Consider the following 20385-nt stretch of genomic DNA (forward strand, 5'->3'; position numbering starts at 1 on the left):
CATAACAAAGAAATGTCAATCAATATCTATATTGACATTATGAAACAGATTTAAGTGGAGATGTTGTTTCTTCGCAGGCTAACTTAAAAATAAACATCAATCCCCAACTAGTGGTGGCGGATTGGAATTTGTGTGGCCACGTAAACCTTCATCTCCTCCCTAATGACATTATCTCCTCTGTGTTGTTTTCTTGCATAATACTACCTCATCCTTCCCTTAGATACAAAAATAATAATTACTTCCTGAATGGCTATCGGGAGGTTTGGCTGGAAAGGGCTTTCAAAGCCTACAGCTTTGACCGCTTGTTCTCGCTGCTGACGGTAAAGTGAAACTACGGGGCGAATGTTTCATCTTTCAATCCCCCCCTCGTCCTTTGCATCAACCCCCCCAGGCTGTTGACAGATGAACGCCAAGCAGCCATTTTTTTAGCACTGTTGATTCTGATTGGTCAACTTGAATGAATTAGAAAGTCCAAATTTGCAAATGCATCTTTAATTTCCTTGAACAAACCTAAGTTAAAGTAGAAATAGTAAAATGGAGGGGAACAGGATTAAGAGACATCTGTTAACATACGTTTTTCTGATAACTCTAGCCTAAAAAACTACATAACAGGCTGTCGGTGGTTATAGAGGACGGAAATCCATATATATTTATATCGCATTTGAGTGTTAAATACGTTTTTTATTATTTTTTTACTCCCCCTCTGTACATTTGTACAATCATGTTAAAACGATGTACTCAATGGTCACAAAATTATGCACACTTCCATCATCTAATGAGTTCCATTGCAAGTGTTGTATATGCAATTCTGCCTTTACAAACATAACCAAAATCTTAAGTCACTAATTCAATCTACTGACCTGGACGGGGTCAATCTTGTAGTGCAGATAGTATCAAAGTCTTTTCCTGCTCTTACCCCTCTTGTGCAATTAAATCGATTGCCACAATCTGAGCAGGCAGAGAATGTGATCGACTATAGAGCTTCTTCCTAATCTGTTATCTTTGTAAAGGTAGAATCATTCTTGTATTGGATCACATTAGTGACAGTGTTCCTAATGTTGTGTCTGATAAAGCTTTTCTCCATGAATTTTCTTTTTCAATCCAATATATAATTAGATGAGCTAGGCTCCAAAAGCCCCCCCAATTTCATCTTGATGTATTAAAGACACACGTGACCAGTCAGAAAAGCCAGTGGGTCCCACACCCCCCTGCCTGAGATGCACTATTTTGGAATTGCTCCCTGACATCACTCCTTCCTATCGCCTCCAAAACCACACCAGAACCCAACCCTAATGCCGCTTTACCTCCCTCCCCACCCATTCCTTCCATTCCTCCCCCCTCCCCAGGCATCGTGCTATCAACCTCTTCATCCCGGCCTATCAGAGAATATGGATAGAGGCAGAGGAGTACTCCTTTGAGGAAAAGCTAGTGCAGGATTTGGCAGTAAGTACTGGGCGGCCCGTGTCCCGTGTACCCCACATTGGCATCCTTCTGGCAGTCCTGCCCGCCGATTGCCTCTTTAGCTCTGTGCCAGTTGAGTCTTGGGAACGCACTTGGGTGGGGACCTCGCCCAAGGCATCCAGGGCACCCCGTTCTAGGTGCGCAAAACCCTTCAAACAGAGATCTGTTCGAGGGCAAAGACTGCATGATCGACTCAGGAGGCACGAGGCCAGCTCTGGCCCTCACAGCTCTAGAAAACCAGGCTATACCGGTCCGATAGCAGGGGTAAGGAGGGCCGCTCGTTAGACACCGTCGCTCCATTGTTGTAAGATCTGGATCCAACACATCAGTGGTTCTTTGGCTGTTCTGTGTAAGTCTGTGAAGGTGGTGATATCGTAGGTTCTGTGGCCGTGACGTCAGTGGCATGCTCGCACCGCCATTTAAAGATCATATTTCAAATGAAGCTCAGGGAAAATTGATGTAAAGGTAGTTGATAAAGACATAGTCAGCACTATGAAGGATTGCCTTCATTTGTTATTATGGTTTTGGAATTATTATTTTTAGAAATGCCAAAACCCATTTAGTTTTGATGTACAGTTCAATCTGGATACTCCACAACCCCATAATTTGTCAGAAAGTCATTCATGTCTTATTCTATAGGTCGCATCTGTCAAAATCCTGTATGTTTGCTGAACTATGCTCATAATTATTCGTTCCACCTGATCTCACAAAGTTGAAAAATGGCTAATTCATTAAATTCAATAGCAAGCACAGGCCTGAGTAGAATTTATGCAATCGATAAAATCACTACTACAATGATACAAAGACTGCAAGTATAAATGACAGATAGGGAGATCTATATGCATTTTATTTGTTTTTCCCCAAAGTTAATAATAACCACCACCTTACAGACTTAGAAAAAAAAACAAGAAAAAACATTTGGAAAAACAATTAAAGCAGAAATATTGCTGTAAAACTGTTGTTATAAAGTGAAAGCTAGGGATGGAGTTGTCATAAGGAAATTATACTGTTCAGGTGTCTTAACTTGAAGTTTTTTTTGGTATAAGCTGCTTTTCTACTTTGTTAATTATTTTAAATATTGGCGATTTATGACAGATTCATTTTTCATGTTCAAAATCACTTGATGGCTGTTCGCTGTAACATGCATGTGATTGTGAACCCTTCTTTACTCACCCTGAACTACCCACAATTCATCTAGACTTGACAATTTGCATTTGCATGAGTCATTCCCGTATTCAATTGTCCATTATTGAACACATCATTTAATCAAAGAGGTAATGGGGTAAAAAAAAAAAAAGATTAGTGTTGAGTGTAAATTATGTTAGAGCTAATCTTTCCACACTTGTTGGACTATGCAGAAAACTCCAATGAAAATAGTGGAGGAAGATGAAGAAGAGGTGGCTGAAGTCCAGCCGGACCCCCTACATCAACTCATTCTTCATTTTAGCCACAACGCTCTGACAGAAAGAAGGTGTGGCAGTAAAGTCTATGTTGGAATTTTGTTTTATTACCTGTACTTTTGTTTTTGCAGTCACTTAGAAGAAGATCCTTTGTATATCGCATATGCTGACATGATGGCAAAGGTCATTGTTTTTTCTTTGTTTTTCTATTTTTATTTAAAGTAAATGTAGATGAATAGACTTTGAATGTACACCTTTGTATTCTAAGAGCTGTGCAGAGGATGAAGAAGAAGAAGAAGAGGATGAAGAAGAAAAAGAGAAGACGTTTGAGGTCTGCATGCACAACTTAAACCACAGTCTAGTGGCAATTTAGTGTGTTGGGGAAAATGTAGGAATTATTCCATTTCACTTCATTATAAAAGCAAAGAAACAATATGTCTGTATACATTTAACACAATGTAGTATATATGGGAATTTTACTCATCTGAAATGTCCACCATTTATTACATTTTGCCAGTTATGTCTATGTGCCATCAGGAAAAAGAGATGGAAAAACAGAAGATCTTATATCAGCAGGCTAGGCTGCACGCTCGTGGTGCGGCTGAAATGGTGTTGCAGATGATTAGTGCCAGCAAAGGTAAAGAATGCTAAGCATTTGTAAAAAAAAAGACGTTTTTTCGCCAGTTTCCAAATCAGAATTTTAAATATCACCAGGGCATCTTGGCCCCATGGTGACTTGCACTCTGAAACTCGGCATTTCCATCTTAAATGGAGGCAATGTTCAAGTGCAGCAGGTGAGTTTGCATATGACTATATTCCCAGATGAATTTTATGAGTGGCATCCTATCCTATCCTTTTACTGGATTCCCTTTTGGCCTTTCCTTTTAGAAAATGCTGGATTATTTGAAAGAGAAAAGAGATGCAGGTTTTTTCAAAAGCCTCTCAGGACTGATGCAGTCATGCAGGTAGTATAGCTGTGTATTATGATTAATTCAGTGGAAAAGGTTAGACGGTATAAATTACTCTCTTGTGGTCATTATATAACTTGCGGATTTCTGATAGTGTTCTGGACTTGAATGCGTTTGAGAGGCAGAATAAGGCAGAAGGTCTCGGCATGGTCACGGAAGAAGGCTCAAGTGAGTCCCAATGGATTAGATTTTTAAGTTTTTCCAGTTTTTTAAATGTTTTTCTTTTGCATGAGTTGATGATCCATATAAGAGATACTCTTAAGTTTAATGCAATTGGTCTGAAACATTGAAATTAGGTTTAAAAAGACAAATATGCTCACTTATTCATTGACAGGTTATCCAGATTTACTAGTCTTAATTGCATGGCTATGTTTCTAATGTGTGTTCTTCATACTTTGTTTTAATTCACTGTCCTCCCCTTTACATATGTCTTCATGTATTGTCTCTTTCCTCTCATTCCAAAAAAAAAAAAAAAAAAAACACATCGATGGCAGTCCACACAGAGCGGGGTAAATAACTAATTAAACACATCTTTCATAAATTAATGTCCCATCATGCTTTGCCATTTCTGTTACTAACCTAATGCATGCTTATACTTTATTTCTGTCACCATTACTGTCAGGTTGTCATTTGCTATGATGAGTTTAATTGCATTTAACTAAGGATGATTTAAGTGTAAATAGTGTGAATATTGCTTTTTGACTTGGAGCGATTTCACTATCCATTTTAAGGAATGTATCTTTCTTTATTTATTGTTTTTTTTAATGCAATTTACATTACAGCATAGCTTCTTGGCTGGCTTTTTTGATTTGAATATGTTTTGTTTAAGTGTTACAGTGTGCCACTTTTTATTCATGTAAACAGATCGCTATGTATGCATTGCTTATCAGGAAAATATATATTAAATGATGTTCAGTTGTTTTTAACTACAGTATTTGCCATAAATCAACACTATGTGTTCTTTCAAAAGGTTCCAAAGTGTTACTGAATGACGAGTTTACAAAAGATCTCTTCCGATTTTTGCAACTTCTGTGTGAGGGTCACAATGGAGGTGAGTCGAATGTATCACAGTTTTGAACCTTTGCTCTTTATGTATTTATTTTTTAACGAATATATAATACATATTGCTTCTCATTAGAGTTCCAGAATTTCCTGAGAACACAAACTGGAAACACAACCACGGTCAACATTATTATCAGTACTGTTGACTACTTGCTCCGCCTTCAGGTAAGTTTAGAACACAAATGCAAAAATATCCAACATTGTAGCAAGTATTGCATTAGTTCATTTTCCTTCTAGCTGTAATATACTCTACCGTTTTAGGAATCAATCAGTGACTTTTACTGGTATTATTCTGGCAAAGACATCATTGATGAAACTGGCAAAGTTAACTTCTCCAAAGCCTTATCTGTGGCAAAGCAGATATTTAACTCGCTTACTGAATATATCCAGGTACTAAATTATGCATTCATGTAATATGCAATAAGTACACAATGCTTCTATGAATGAATTGTAGGTGACTTGTCATGTGTCTCTTGTAGGGTCCATGTATTGGGAACCAGCAGAGTCTTGCTCACAGCCGATTGTGGGATGCAGTTGTTGGTTTTTTGCATGTTTTTGCTAACATGCAGATGAAACTCTCCCAGGTACTCAACAGTAATTGGTTTGAACGTATTTTACGATATGTAGCTTCATAATATACTTTCTTGGCAACATTCTTCTGTTGTTGAAAAGTGTGTCAAAAAAACAGTCCAAATAATGACATCTTTCTTCTAACATCATCACCATGTTGGTCAATATAGAATAATAAAATAATGTATTTGGTTGAAATCCGGCTTTCCCTATATATATGCATATTTTATTATTCTTTGTGACACGAGCAATGACCAGAAACGTTATGTTTATTATTGTTGGATCTTGTAGCGTCATGTGCTTTTACTAAACTACTACTAAAACGGTTTTTGTATTTCCTTGTAGGATGCCAGTCAGATTGAACTGCTAAAAGAGCTGATGGATTTGCAGAAGGACATGATTGTCATGCTGCTATCTCTCCTAGAAGGTATTTGACTTATTATTATTATTATTTTATACTCAATTGTTCATTGGCATGTGCAGTCAATAAAAATGTACAATGTCATGGTCTCAGGCAATGTTGTCAACGGCATGATCGGAAAGCAGATGGTCGACACACTTGTGGAATCTTCTAACAACGTCGAGATGATCCTGAAATTCTTCGATATGTTCCTCAAGTTAAAGGACTTGACAACATCGGACAATTTCAAGGACTACGACTCCGAATGCAAGGGCATCATCTCAAAGAAAGACTTCCAGAAATCTATGGAAAGCCAAAAACAGTACAGCCAATCAGAGATCGAGTTCCTACTCTCTTGTGCCGAAACCGACGAGAACGACATGTTCAACTACAAGGAGTTCGTGGAGCGATTCCACGAGCCGGCCAAAGACATCGGCTTCAACGTAGCCGTGCTCCTGACGAACTTGTCCGAACACATGCCGCACGATAGCAGGCTGGCCAGCTTCTTGGATCTGGCCGAGAGCGTGCTGAGCTACTTCGAGCCGTACCTGGGACGCATCGAAATCAACGGCAGCGCCAAACGTATCGAGCGAGTCTATTTTGAGATCAGCGAGTCCAGTCGGGAACAGTGGGAGAAGCCGCAAGTCAAAGAGTCCAAACGCCAATTCATCTTTGACGTGGTCAACGAGGGAGGCGAGAGTGAGAAGATGGAGATGTTTGTCAATTTCTGCGAGGACACTATTTTTGAGATGCAGTTGGCTTCACAAATATCTGAACCGGATATTGTGGAACAGCTGGAGAAGGAGGAAGAAGAGGAGGTATTCAACATCCTTGATGAACTGGCTGAAGAAGAAGAGGGATCGTCGGAGTCGACCTCTGCTTTTTCTTCTGCGTGCCGCTCGACGAAGAAGAAGTTTCGCCACGTACGTCAAATCGTTTCTGTTAAAAACGTCCGTAGGAATCTCAGGAAACTTAAGAAACTCAGCATAAAGGAGATGATCACCTCCTCCTTTTTCTTTTTCTGGATGCTCTTCACCGGTTTCTTTAGAGGAATTCGTAACCTCATTTTTGGACTCTTCCACATCATCTGGTCTTCCATGTTTGGTGGAGGCTTGGTGGAAGGTGCAAAGAATATGAAAGTCACAGATATCCTAGGAAATATGCCTGATCCCACTCAGTTTGGCATACACCGAGATTCCATTGAAGGTGAGAAGTTAGAGACCACAGAGGCTTCAGGAGGATGCAACGTAACCATGGTTACGCCGCCAAATGTCGCTGAGGTTGACTCCATGTTGGAAATGCTAAACATGCCCAAAAGAGAAGGTGGAAAACTTGTGGAGCACGGATTAGGGGACGTCTCGGAACACAATGGTGATATCTTCACCTCAGAGCATAAGGTTTGTTGACATGAATTGAAGTATTTAGTCATTTTGGTGTAATGTTGATCAATATGTGATGCAGAAAGCTGCTGCCAAGGCTGACCAATCCCCTGAAAGTGAACCTGAGAAAGCAGAGTGAGTCTTTTAAATGTGAGACAAAGGGTGATGTACAAAATAGTGTTTGAACATGGCAGATTTTATGTGTATAGCACAGAGAACCAGGAGAAAGAGGACCAACCAAGGAAAGAAGAAGAAGAAGCAAAGGAAACAGCCACAGGGGAAAAGCCCAAAGCAAAATCAAGTCGACCCAAAGAAGCTTCTCCTGCCTTCATGAGCAATGTCTTTTCTACATTTGATGTCTATTTGACCAAAATGCTGGTGAGACTTTCAAAAATAATCCTCTCCTTTGATCATGACTCAAATTTTATAGTTTTTCATAGCCCTTTAAACCACTTGATCTTAAAAGTAGAATTAGTAGTTGTTCTTCTTTGTAAAATTAGAAAGTAAAGCAGTTAGAGTGTGTTAGTGTGTTTGAGTGAGTGTAAGACTACATACTGTTACATGCAAATGTTTTATATGTTCATGTTTCTATTTAACCATCTTTATACAGAATCATCTGGCTCGCAACTTCTACAATCTGCGTTTCCTGGCTTTGTTTGTTTGTTTCGCCATCAACTTTATTCTGCTATTCTACAAGGTAAACCCTTAAACAATGTTACTCAAGACACATATAACCCAATACAATTGTGATGGCATCGTACTGTCAGATTTTATACCATGATTATTATATTGACAATTGATACTGACAATGATTGGAGTATAATCAATAGACAAGCTTAATGCAAACCATATTTTAAAATGTAGGTCACTGCTGAGGACGATGGGGAGGAAGATGGTGAAAATAACTGGGAAGGTGATGACCAGGACACGCTCTTTGACATGGATGAATTTGTTCTTGAAGAGAGTTCTGGCTATATGTTGCCAACCCTGCGCTTCCTGGCCATATTCCATACCGTTATCTCACTGGTGTGTTTGGTGGGATACTACTGTCTGAAGGTGGGTGACTTCAAAATGGCTGAATTGGTTCAAGCACAACAAAAAGGCAGAATTCAAAGATGTCTTGCAACTAGTTTTAATTTTGGACGGAAATTATTCATAGATCTAAGTATTTCTCACATTTATTTATTTATATTTGTATGTATAAAAGTATATAACGCTGTTAGTTCAACATACAATTCCCGCATTTATGGTTGCAGCTATACAGAATTTGGACATTTGAAGTTTTAGTAAATGAAAACCTCAATTGTTTGTTTTTAGTAACCTGCATTGTTTAAACTTAAGGTTCCTTTGGTGGTGTTCAAGCGAGAGAAGGAGATAGCCAGGAAGCTGGAGTTTGACGGCCTTTACATCACCGAGCAACCGGCCGATGAAGATATCAAAGGCCAGTGGGATCGACTTGTCATCAACACTCCGTGAGTCAAAGCTTGTCTCTTCATGACTGCTTTTTACTTTAGTGTTGGTCTAATTTAAGGCTTGGCATCTATATAACCCTTTAACTGCTTAAAGCACATTTTGCAAACATTGAAAACATAACAAATGTATTTCATTTTCTATAATAGATCTTTCCCCAATAACTACTGGGACAAGTTCATCAAGCGCAAGGTGAGTGTAAACAAAGTCACTCTACCATTCATATAATTCTCACTTTCATCAATCCATATCATGGAGTGCTAGTTACCATGGCAATAAAGATGTTAGCAAGTTGTGGCTGTTCAACAGAAGTAGTTTTGACCCACACATGGACATGGCTTGTGTGTTTATGACACAATTGAGTGAACTGCTACATCTCCCTCTGTTTATAGGTGATAAACAAATACGGGGACTTGTATGGTGCCGAACGCATCGCCGAGCTCTTGGGCCTGGATAAGAGTGCACTGGACTTTGACCCCACGGTGGAGACAGTAGAGAAAGAAGCTTCTTTGGTCTCCTGGTAATAAGACCGATGCACTCTCAAAACATGATATTTTAAGTAATGACGACCTGAGTACAATTTTATGAAACTCAAGACTCTTCACTATGCAACTAGTAGTACTATATTGATTTTTTTGCATGGGGGATTTCTGTATAGTGGGATACACTCGGGTCAGAAAAATGCATTTATAGCTTCCTATATTTTAGAACTAGACTACATTATTTTTAAAAATATAGTGGGTAAATATCAAATAATTATTGGCTATCTAATGACTTTGTTATCCCGTGGACAGGCTCAGCTCCATTGACACTAAATACCACATTTGGAAATTGGGAGTGGTTTTGACTGACAATGTGAGTGGACGGTAAAACAAAAGCCTTTCTTTGTAAGATAGCTGTGCATTTATGTATTGAAGAAAAGTTTCAGTAACATAAAGAGATTAATTTCAATATATTATGTTTATAAAATATACTTTATACTAAAAAGACCTTTCTTTCACAGTCCTTCCTGTATCTCATCTGGTACACCATCATGTCCATTTTTGGACACTTCAACAATTTCTTCTTTGCTGCCCACTTGTTGGACATTGCCATGGGCTTCAAAACCCTCCGTACCATTCTATCCTCAGTCACACACAATGGCAAGCAGGTACGAATTATCACCAGCAGAGGGAACCAAAGCACAAGTTTAGCTGTTGAATATTGTTTTTTTTTATTACTAATCAGTTGTATTTATTTATTTTTGGTGCTATTAACCTCTAGTTTCAGCTTAATTTTTTTTCTTTTAATTTACCTTGACATAATAAATATTGAGAAACACAATTTTAATCCTTCTTTTTTCTTAGTTGGTGCTGACAGTGGGCCTCCTTGCAGTGGTTGTATATCTCTACACTGTGGTGGCCTTCAACTTTTTCCGAAGGTTCTACAATAAGAGCGAAGACGAAGATGAACCTGACATGAAGTGTGACGACATGATGACAGTATGCCGGAACACTCTTTTCAACCAAATTGCATTTGAATAATAATCAAAACGAATAAAAGAGGTAGCCTTGTGAAATTAAGCAACCTTGACCAAGGCCATATTTTAGGGGGGGAAAATGATAAATTTTCTTATGAATAGGAACGGCGTACTATTGAATGAATCCAATTATATTGGAGTAATGTTTCAGCCTTCAACTAAAGCTTCAAATTGAACAACGTGAAATAGTGCCAACAAAATTAGTTTCTGGCTGCCTTTGAATACTATTTAACAGACTGGATTTCTTGTCTATTCCTGTCTATAGTGCTATTTGTTCCACATGTATGTGGGTGTAAGAGCTGGAGGTGGGATAGGAGATGAGTTGGAGGACCCAGCTGGAGATCCATATGAGCTGTACCGCATTCTTTTTGACATCACCTTCTTCTTCTTTGTTATTGTCATCCTACTGGCCATCATTCAGGGTATACGAGAATTTCTTGCTCCTTGATGATCTGGTTTTAAGAATTAAACCTTTACTTAATTGGAGTGTGCAACTGGCTCACAGACTGACTTTTCTATCCTGCTGTAGGCTTGATCATTGATGCCTTTGGTGAGCTGAGAGACCAGCAGGAGCAAGTAAAGGAGGACATGGAGGTAGAAAATTCTTTATCTGGAGCAATGTCCAATGTAGCCAAAAAAAGCCAATCAGAATATTACAGTCAATGTCAAGCAATGTGAAAATGCCCCCCCAAAACAATGTAAGAGAAAATTACACTTTATACTGGAGACCTTCAAAATGTTGACCACGCATTGATGCAGTAATGATGAGTAATTTAAAATCACACCAGAGTGGGTAGAAGTTATACATTTTATTTCATCAAGACAAAAACAAGATGCAAAATAGTCATCTGAACATAACAAGGCCAAACAACACAACATAACAAGTTTAGCAAACTGTTTATCTCAGTCTAAATTGGCACTATTACATTATTTCAGAAGAAACACTTTTGGGCGACTATGCCAACTGACACACGGATATATCTAGAACAGTCCTCGTGTTTCTCGTTGTGAAATGTATATTCTACACATCCCACCAGTGTATAAGTATTAGGCCCAGCCATATGATGAAAAAAAACTTTCATTTTATAATCTGATGAGGAAAAAATGGTCATTGGTTTATGATAAGAACTTATAAAAGTTATAAATATACATCAATCTAAGGCAATTCCTTTTTGTCATTTTCCTTACTCTCTCCTAGACCAAATGTTTTATTTGTGGCATCGGAAACGACTACTTTGATCGGACCCCTCACGGCTTTGAAACTCATACCTTACAGGAACACAACCTTGCAAATTACCTGTGAGTGCCGCGAAGATAGCTTTAAAAAAAAGAAAAGAAAAGGGTCTGATCATCAACATTGTTAATTACACTTCCTCTTGGCAGGTTCTTCCTGATGTACCTAATTAACAAGGACGAGACGGAACACACAGGGCAGGTAAGTGATGAAAAACGACAATGAATATTTCATTTCAAATGAATGCAGACAAGACTAGAGGTCCTGCGGTATTCGAAATAAATGGCACACGACAAAAGAAAAAGATGAAGAAAGACATGGACGGATACATCCGATCCTTTTGTTGGTACTTTTCACTTATTTCAGCCCACTTGATGGGTTGCATAAGTGAAGCTTTGCAACAGCAGGAAACAAAGCGTGGGTTCACTTTTGACTTTTCTGCCATTACCTCGTTGACTGCCTCCTTGAAAGATGCACTATTTTGTCATTATATAGAAAATAGTATAGTTGCTGCAATAAAAAAACATGCAAAATGAGCAATATTTACGCTATTAGTCTTTCACATCAGAGCAGAATGTGATGCAGTTATGCTTTTGTGATTTGAATTAAGATATCATATTTTATTTGTCATTTTGAATCTCTCGTCTAATCTAATAGAATTTTAACGGGATGCTTTCAGTAACGACATGAGAGAGTATCGTTTTACTGAAATTGAAACCATTCTTGAATATTGAAGTGATGCTTTGCAATGTTCTTATTAGTCAAAGCAATAAAATGTGCAGCTAAAAACCTATAAAGGCAAATCATTTAATGGCAAAGGTCTAACTGTGGCTCATAAACATTTAAGGAGCAAAGTGTGAGATGCCTTTTAAGTTTATACAACCCATAAGTAGTAATTATGCCTTAACTGTTCCAATACTCCAAGAAAATTGAAAATGTTTCCTGTGTGCAATCTTTGAATCATGAGTATTACATCACACATGATTGCTTTACACTCGTAATTTACAGGCAACAATAAGTCTGTGTGGAATTAATCAGTCCAAAGGATACATACCTAAATTAAACCTGAAAAAAATTTAATTGTGGTCCATCCATAACAAGACTAGAAGTTTAAAGGCTGCTTTAATGTGATTCTTTAGCACAAATTGGATTATAATATTAAAAAGTATAAAATAAAGGTGGATTAACCAATGACATTGCTATTGGTCGACAAATAACAAAAATACTTGTCTTCCCCAAGAAAAAACTGAGATTTTGAGACCTCCATCTGGTCAGAAAAAGAACTAATTTTTTTAGCAGCAAATATAGGCAGAACAATATGATTTAAAATAAAATCATAAATAATAGACTAATCCTTTGGGGTTTTATTAAAGGACATGCACAATTATTCTATCCTTTGACACACATGTGTGACTTTGGATTCTTTTTTTTTTTTTTTTAGCAATTACTATTCTACATAGATGCAGAAGAAAATGTTGAAATTCATAACAACTGTCTGTTATAACGCCCATTTTCCTCCAGGAGTCTTATGTGTGGAAGTTGTACCAAGAAAGATGCTGGGATTTCTTCCCGACCGGAGATTGTTTCCGGAAGCAATATGAAGACCAGTTGGGCTAAAACCTTGTCTGGTGACTTTCTTCCATTTGGCACAGACTGTAAAAATTAACTTCACTATTCTTGGCTTGCAAAACTGCTGTTAAATGTAGCAACAACAAAAAAAGACTTTGAATTAATAGGGGGCATCCAAGTTGGTACTGATAAGCCATGATGCCTTTTATGCAACAAGTTTTCTCTCTTTTTTTTGCTCCCTCTCACATGAATGAATGCTCAACTGTGTTGGATATACATGATACACTAAGAATACTTACTTTTTATCACTATGGACACAGAAATGAAACCTCACATATGCCTTTTTAAAATCTGTTGTAAACTGACTTGTCACTTTATAATACATTTGAAACTCCCAAGTGCCTTTTGAGAAACTATGCAACAAAAAAGGCAATTATGACCCTTATGACACAGTGATCCCGCTTATGCGATTTTTGTGGCTATTGTTAAAAGAAAAAAAAAGGTTGTATAAAATCTAGAATTCTAGTTTTTGTTTTTATTTTCTTGCCTAGCTGCATTTGTTCCCACCACAGAAGAGCTGAAAAGACTGATGGCAAATCAACTGTTTATTTATGGAAATTGGCATTATGTGCAGACATGTATGTACTTGTTTGCCTTTGTTCAAATGAGTGGGCAGGAATGAATAAAGTTAACTGGGGCAATAAAACCTGAGTTGTCATGTTGGCAGCTAATCTCTTGGATTCAAAAATTCTGACACACAATATGTATCCAAGGTAAAAGTATTACCCCCAAAACAGGGAGCATTTTTTTTCAAACTTCAAAATCTTTTGTTACCATGACAACGCAGAGCGAGGGCACTGCATCTCCAGCAAACAAATGTTTAGATGACTAGAAGTAAAAAAAAAAAAAACACTAAAGTGCATGACATCACAATGTTCATAATGTGCATAATTGTATTTTAAAGGATTAAAGCCCATCCAAAGAGTATTTACAGCTCCCCACACTGACTAATGCACGTTATGATATAAAGTTATAAACTGTATTTTTTAAGTATGAAAGCCCAATCAACACGTATTTACAGCCCCGCCCCCGCCCCACCCACTGACTCATGCGTATTATTATGAAATCAATGTATTTTTTGTTCTTAAGTATTAAAGTCCACCCAAAAAAGCATTTACAGCATCCCCCTACACAAACACACTGACTAATGCACGTTATTATGAAAAGAATTTATGTTTTTTGTGTGTCTATTTTCAATAGGCGTGGCCGATGTCAGAGTTCAAATAGGCGACGTCAGACGCCAAGACGGTTTAGGTGCCGGAAGGCTGCACGGGCGTGCACTGCAGAGCTGCTCAGAACTGACGATTTCCCGAAGAAACTCTGACAGACTTCGCACAAGACGATGCAGCACATTCAGTATGTTGTCGTTTGGGGATTTCGAAGCCCCAGTTCTGGTCTTAAGAGCGATAAGAGCATGCATGATTCGTTGGCGTGATGTAGCCCCACGTGTGTGCAGACAGCAAAATGTTTGCAAACAAATCGGCTACATTGCGTTGGCGATCGCTCTTTGTTTTTAAACTAATCATTCCTTTGTGTGTTTCAGTCCTTCATCGAGCTCCGACTGCTGGGAAAGATCAAGAATGTGGCCAAAACGACCAGAAAGGAGCAGCTTGTCGACGCCATAACAAAGTGAATCATTTTTAATTAGTTCCGATTTTCACATCCGTTTATTATTTAAACACCATCGCTTAGAATTCAAGGTTTTGCGCAATTGGCTCGTTTTCCATCAAAACCTGTGGATAAGTCATCCACACAAATGCCATTAGTGGATGTGTAAAGAATATACAGTGATCCCTCGATCATCGCGGTTAATGGAGACCAGACATGGCTATGATAAAGGCAAAATTTAAAGTAAGGTCACCCCTATTTAATTTGAAAAAAAAAATACTATAGTGGCAAGTGAAGTAGCTCTCGCTTGTGAGTTTCAATGTGGATTTTCACATTTTTTCTGAATTTAAAAAAAAAAAAATCTTTCATGTAGTGGAATTGTGCACTAGCTCCTTAATTTCTTATAAAACCAAGGCTAAACAGTAATCTTGATTATCACGGTTAATGTAGACCAGACATGGTTGCGATTAAGGAAAAATCTTAAGTAGGGTCATCCCTATTGTATTTTATTTTTTAATTACTATAGTGGCAAGTGAAGGAGTAGCTTCTCACATTTTTCTGAATTTAAAAAAGTAATCTGCCAATTAAATAAATTCTATAATTTTAGCCCCTTAACTTTCTTAAAGACCTCAGGGTTAAACAGTAATCCCTCAATTATCGTGGTTAATGTAGACCAGACATGGCTGCTATAAAGGAAAAATTTAAAGTAGTGTCATCCCGATTGAATTTAATTAAAAAAGTACTATAATGACAAGTGAAGGAGTAGCTTCTATGTGACTTTTCACATTTTTCTGAATTTAAAAGTAATCTGCCATGTAGTGGCACTGTGCACTTAAATAAATTATATAATTTTTAGCCCCTTAACTTAAAGACCTCAGGGCTGTGATAAAGAAAAACTTAAAGTAGGGTCATCCCTATTGAATTTAAAAAAATATTACTAAGGTGGCAAGTGAAGTAGCTCTCACTTGTGTTTCAATGTGGCTTTTCAAGATTTTTCTGAATTTAAATAAATCTGCCATGTAGTGGAACCGCTAATATTTGATGGATTAAAACAATCATGTACTTTTACCCCATTAACTTTCCTAAAAACCTCTGGGCTTGGACCTTTTAGTTTTAAATGTGGTTTTGACAAAATATAAGTGAGGCATTTATTCAACCATAGTGCAGGGGCCATTTTTGACTCATTTTAATGTATGGTAAAATAACCTTTTTTCTTGGCATAAGAAGGGAAAAATGAAGCTTTTTAGGATATTTATTTTTTAAGAATGAATAGATTTGAATTGATTGACTGAAAAACTAAAGGCAAAGTAGTAGGCCCCAAATGTTTTATTTTTCAAGATAAAAGATTTCCCCAATTCTGGTAAAACCTTCCTTGACCATGGTGTAACATCCAGCACTGATCTATGCATTTTAAGATAAAAGTTAAGACCTTGCAAACTTTTTTTTTTCCAGAATTCCACCCAAGTCAAGATGGACCACACCACTCCTGACATTCCTGCCGATTCTGGTAAAATCTCACTTGAAAATGGTTGAGTTAAAAAACATTTGCAAGGTCTTGCCTTTTATTTTGGAAAAAATGTGTGGATTAATTCTGGTGTAACATCCAGCACTGATCTATGCATTTTTTTCAAGATAAAAGGTAAGACCTTGTGAATATATTTTTTACTAAACCATTTGCAAGTGAGGGTTACCTGAATTGGGAGAATTCCACCCAGTCAGGTAAAACCTCACATGCAAATATATTTGCAAGATCTTTCCTTTTATCTTGAAAAAAAAATGCATAGATTGGTGTTAGCTTAACACATGGCATGGATCTATGCATTTTTCAAAATAAAAGTTAAGACTTTGTACTTGACCCCTTGTTTCCAGACAAAACCTTGTGAAGTTAAGTTATTCCGTTTTATTTTGAAAAATGCATAGATTGGTCTAGTGCCAAGCTATGCATTTTTTCAAAATAAAAGACCTTACAAATGTTTTTATATTTTCCCAAACATTTGCAAGGTCTTACCTTTTATTTTGAAAAATGCATAGTGCCAAGCTATGCATTTTTTCAAAATAAAAGGTTGCAAATGTCTTTTAACCCTTTTTTTTTGTTTTCCAGAATTCCACAAGTGGACCTGGTTTCTGCATATGAACAGATAGCCTCAGACACCTTAATTTTTCTGTCCTGGATGGTGAACCAGTTTTGTGAATTTTCAAAATAAAAGGTAAGCCCTTCTCATTGGTTTTTTAACTAACTTTGTGCCTTAACCCCTTTTTCAATTTTCGAATCTTCTCCACCAGGGGGTGGAGAAGATTCGATTTTTTACGATGCTGGACCAACAACGGGAACCAATCTACAAACTTTTTCAAAATAAAAGCTGGAGCTTTTATTTTCTGGATTTCCTGCTGGTGACAGGAGGAACTACTTCATCTTTTCAAGATTTTCAAAATAAAAGGTGAGCCCTTCTCATTGTTTTTTGAACTAACTGTGTACTAACCCCCCTTTTTCAATTTTCGAATCTTTTCCACCAGGGGGTGGAGAAGATTCGATTTTTTACGATGCTGGACCATCGACGGGAACCAATCTACAAACTTTTTCAAAATAAAAGCTGGAGCTTTTATTTCCTGTTTTTCCTGCTGGTGACTGGAGGAATTACTTCATTTTGCTCAAGTTTTTCAAAATAAAAGCTTTTAAATGTATGCATGTGTTTTGTCTTTAAGAAAAGATGCAAGTCATAATCAAATTCAAATATTTTATTTACAAGTAAACATTTTAAATTTGGAAAAAACACTTAGAAAAAAATAAAAAAAGCAAACACTTAGAAAAATAAAAAACACAGTAAAAAAAAAAACTGGGGAAATAAACACTTAGTAAAAAAATTAACAAAAAAAAATGGGATAAACATTTAGTAAAAAAAATGGGATAAACACTTAGTAAAAAAATTAACAAAAAAAATGGGATAAACACTTAGTAAAAAAATTAACAAAAAAAAAATGGGATAAATACTTAGTAAAAAAATTAGCAAAAAAATTAGGCAAATTAAAAAAAAAAACTAGTGGAGTAAACACTTAGGCAAATATATCTGGGGGAATTAAGAGGCATAAAAATTGAAAACAAAAAAACTGGGGGAATTAACTGGCAAAAACATTTAGGCAAAATTATTTTAAGAAAAACACTTAGTAAAAAAAGGGGGGGAATAAACAGAGGCAAAAAAATTGAGAAGGGGGAAAAAACAGGCAAAAAAGGGGGAATAAATATGTAGAAAAAAACTGGAGAATGAACACTTAGGAAGAGCAAAGGGAATGAAAACATTTAGAAAATAAAATTTGAAATAAAGGCTTGGCCATTAGAAACTTGAAATTATTTATATACAATGGGGTCCATACACTTAGGGAAAAAAGTTGGGGGTATATATACTTGGAAAATGAAATTAGGAAAAAAGTTAGGGTAATAAACACTGAAAATAAAAGCTGCAGAAACAGAATTGTAAAAATTTGGAATATATACTTGGAATTCCTGCTCCAACATTAACAGAGATCCTTCTTACCTTAAAGATTTAGTCAAAAAGCAGTGGAAATGAATAGCCAGTTAAACATCATTATTATTTAGGTTTTTATTTAATTTGGATTTTCAGAAGTACAGAGACATCTTCAAGTGGGCAACTTGCATGGAAGATCCCTCGGGCCTGTGTGCAAAAAAAAGAGACAAAAGTTAGAATATTTAGAAACTGGAGATTCAACAGATGGGCTTAGTTTTTTTTCTTGATGCTTAAGGAAAACTTGATTTAACCAAGGTATTTAGAGGTTGCCAAATAATTACAGGATAGAGAAATCTTACAGGGAAATTTAATAAACAATCAAGATAAAGAATGAAAATACGTTAGTGAGTGCCAAGTATTTGGAGGTTGCCAAATAATTACAGGATAGAGAAATCTTACAAGAAATTTAATAAACCATCAAGATAAAGAATGAAAAAAGTTAGAGAGTGTTAAGTATTTGGAGGTTGCCAAATAATTACAGGATAGAGAAATATTACAAGAAATTTAATAAACCATCAGGATAAAGAATGAAAATAAGTTAGTGAGTGCTAAAGATTTGGAGGTTGCCAAATAATTACAAGATATAGAAATCTTTCAAGAAATTTAATAAACCATCAAGATAAAGAATGAAAATAAGTTAGTGAGTGCTAAGTATTTGGAACTTGCCAAATAATTACAGAATAGAGAAATCTTACAAGAAATTTAATTAAGATAAAGAATGAAAATAAGTTAGCGAGTGCTAAGTATTTGGAGGTTGCCAAATAATTACAGGAGAAATATTACAATAAATTTAATAATCAAGATAAAGAATGAAAATACATTAGTGAGTGCTAAGTATTTAGAAGTTGCCAAATAATTACAGGATAGAGAAACTTTACAATACATTTAATAAACAATCAAGATAAAGAATGAAAAGAAGTTAGTGAGTGCTAAGTATTTGGAGGTTGCCAAATAATTACAGGATGGAGAAATCCTACGTGAAATTTAACAATCAAGATAAAGAATGAAAATAAGTTAGTGAGTGTTAAGTATTTGGAACTTGCCAAATAATTACAGGATAGGGAAATCTTACAAGAAATTTAATGATCAAGATAAAGAATGAAAATAAGTTAGCGAGTGCTTAAGATTTGGAGGTTGCCAAATAATTACAGGATAGAGAAATTTTACAAGAAATTTAACAATCAAGATAAAGAATGAAAATAAGTTAGTGAATGTTAAGTGCTATTTTCCCTTCACCATAAAGGCGATTAAATATACAGACTGAGGTTAACAACTAGGAGAAAGTTGGCTTAACAGTTTTGAATGTGATCTTTTTTAAAAAAAAAAAAACAGAACAATTACAAATCGGAGAAGGGTGTTTGGTAGTCACAACGAAAACTATCATTACATACAAGACAACAGCAACCAAGTCGGTTTATGTATCGGCGTTGTTTGAATAAATGTAAAGTCTTGCTACACGACTCGATAATGGAGAGAAAACGGACAACATACTTTTAAAGTCAAATCGTGTCGCTAACACTAATGCAACTGCTAACTAGTAACATAGGGCACACAGCCGGTCTGGAAAAGAAGCTCAAACTTAAATTGTCGACGGTGTGTTAAACCTAGATTAAACGAAGACATTAGTTGGCGTTTTGGGCTCAAATTGATTGCATAAAAATCTCCCGATGGCGTGATAAAAAGGCATTTAAACCAGTAAAATGCTTTATTCCTTACCTCGTTGGCGTGCATGGCGGCCATCAGCGTGGGAAAGGTCTTCCGAAAGGAAAGATTACTGCGCATGCGCGTAATTATCTCAGCTGCGTCGAAAATGGGCGTAACCACATTGAAAGTGGAAAAGATGGTCCTCCAAACTCATTGGCTGTTTTAAAGATGACGTAGAAAAGACGTGAGTTTGGTGGTCCTGATGCTATAAAACAGTACATATTAGTAAACCAATTTCAAAGAATATTGAGTAACATTTGACTTATTATTTTACGTCAACTCACAATTACTCCAAGCCATCTGACTCCATTAAAAGTTTGAAATTTGACACGCAAAGAATATCTCATTGTATTGTATTCAGCAGTGGTATCAAAGTAGGGGGCGGGGGCCATATATGGCCCGCCGCATCATTTTGTGCGGCCCGAGAAAGTAAATCATGATTGTCGACTTTCTGTTTTCG

At 36.6% G+C, this 20385-nt stretch overlaps 2 protein-coding genes and 1 long non-coding RNA gene across 6 annotated transcripts in view; 2 read left to right on the top strand and 1 right to left on the bottom strand.

Moving 5' to 3' along the window:
- Nucleotides 1-13896, top strand: part of ryr3 (ryanodine receptor 3) — a 57779-nt gene extending 43883 nt beyond the window's left edge. The window contains exons 77-106 of one of the 4 annotated variants that reach the window (XM_077710653.1): nt 1347-1725; nt 2820-2932; nt 2993-3044; nt 3130-3192; nt 3399-3498; nt 3576-3655; nt 3750-3826; nt 3924-3997; nt 4324-4338; nt 4800-4880; nt 4968-5056; nt 5153-5281; nt 5371-5475; nt 5807-5888; nt 5976-7258; nt 7323-7375; nt 7450-7618; nt 7851-7937; nt 8105-8296; nt 8582-8712; nt 8860-8902; nt 9103-9230; nt 9505-9565; nt 9714-9860; nt 10057-10191; nt 10495-10651; nt 10759-10823; nt 11428-11528; nt 11613-11664; nt 12985-13896. In XM_077710653.1, coding sequence (XP_077566779.1) covers nt 1347-1725; nt 2820-2932; nt 2993-3044; nt 3130-3192; nt 3399-3498; nt 3576-3655; nt 3750-3826; nt 3924-3997; nt 4324-4338; nt 4800-4880; nt 4968-5056; nt 5153-5281; nt 5371-5475; nt 5807-5888; nt 5976-7258; nt 7323-7375; nt 7450-7618; nt 7851-7937; nt 8105-8296; nt 8582-8712; nt 8860-8902; nt 9103-9230; nt 9505-9565; nt 9714-9860; nt 10057-10191; nt 10495-10651; nt 10759-10823; nt 11428-11528; nt 11613-11664; nt 12985-13080 — 4339 coding nt within the window. In that variant the 3' untranslated portion in view covers nt 13081-13896. Of the gene's footprint in view, nt 1-220; nt 321-1346; nt 1726-2819; nt 2933-2992; nt 3045-3129; nt 3193-3398; nt 3499-3575; nt 3656-3749; nt 3827-3923; nt 3998-4323; nt 4339-4799; nt 4881-4967; nt 5057-5152; nt 5282-5370; nt 5476-5806; nt 5889-5975; nt 7259-7322; nt 7376-7449; nt 7619-7850; nt 7938-8104; nt 8297-8581; nt 8713-8859; nt 8903-9102; nt 9231-9504; nt 9566-9713; nt 9861-10056; nt 10192-10494; nt 10652-10758; nt 10824-11427; nt 11529-11612; nt 11665-12984 lie in introns of all 4 variants that reach the window. The other 3 variants (XM_077710656.1, XM_077710657.1, XM_077710654.1) reach the window with 3 other exon arrangements.
- A 244-nt stretch (nt 13897-14140) lies between these two features.
- Nucleotides 14141-17382, top strand: LOC144208606 (uncharacterized). Its single transcript, XM_077734544.1, has 7 exons — nt 14141-14144; nt 14293-14448; nt 14636-14721; nt 16153-16207; nt 16802-16907; nt 16984-17138; nt 17215-17382. Exons 1-5 carry the CDS (start codon nt 14141-14143, stop codon nt 16840-16842), a joined length of 342 nt encoding a protein of 113 aa, XP_077590670.1. The 3' UTR covers nt 16843-16907; nt 16984-17138; nt 17215-17382.
- Nucleotides 17383-18281: 899 nt separating this feature from the next.
- Nucleotides 18282-20292, bottom strand: LOC144188714 (uncharacterized). The gene is made up of 2 exons (XR_013324946.1): nt 19938-20292; nt 18282-18368 (listed from the first exon to the last, which is right to left on the bottom strand). It is a non-coding gene; the product is annotated as an uncharacterized LOC144188714 (long non-coding RNA).
- Nucleotides 20293-20385: the final 93 nt, after the last annotated feature.

Source organism: Stigmatopora nigra, chromosome 2 (assembly GCF_051989575.1).
Source record: "Stigmatopora nigra isolate UIUO_SnigA chromosome 2, RoL_Snig_1.1, whole genome shotgun sequence".
NCBI lineage: Eukaryota > Metazoa > Chordata > Actinopteri > Syngnathiformes > Syngnathidae > Stigmatopora > Stigmatopora nigra.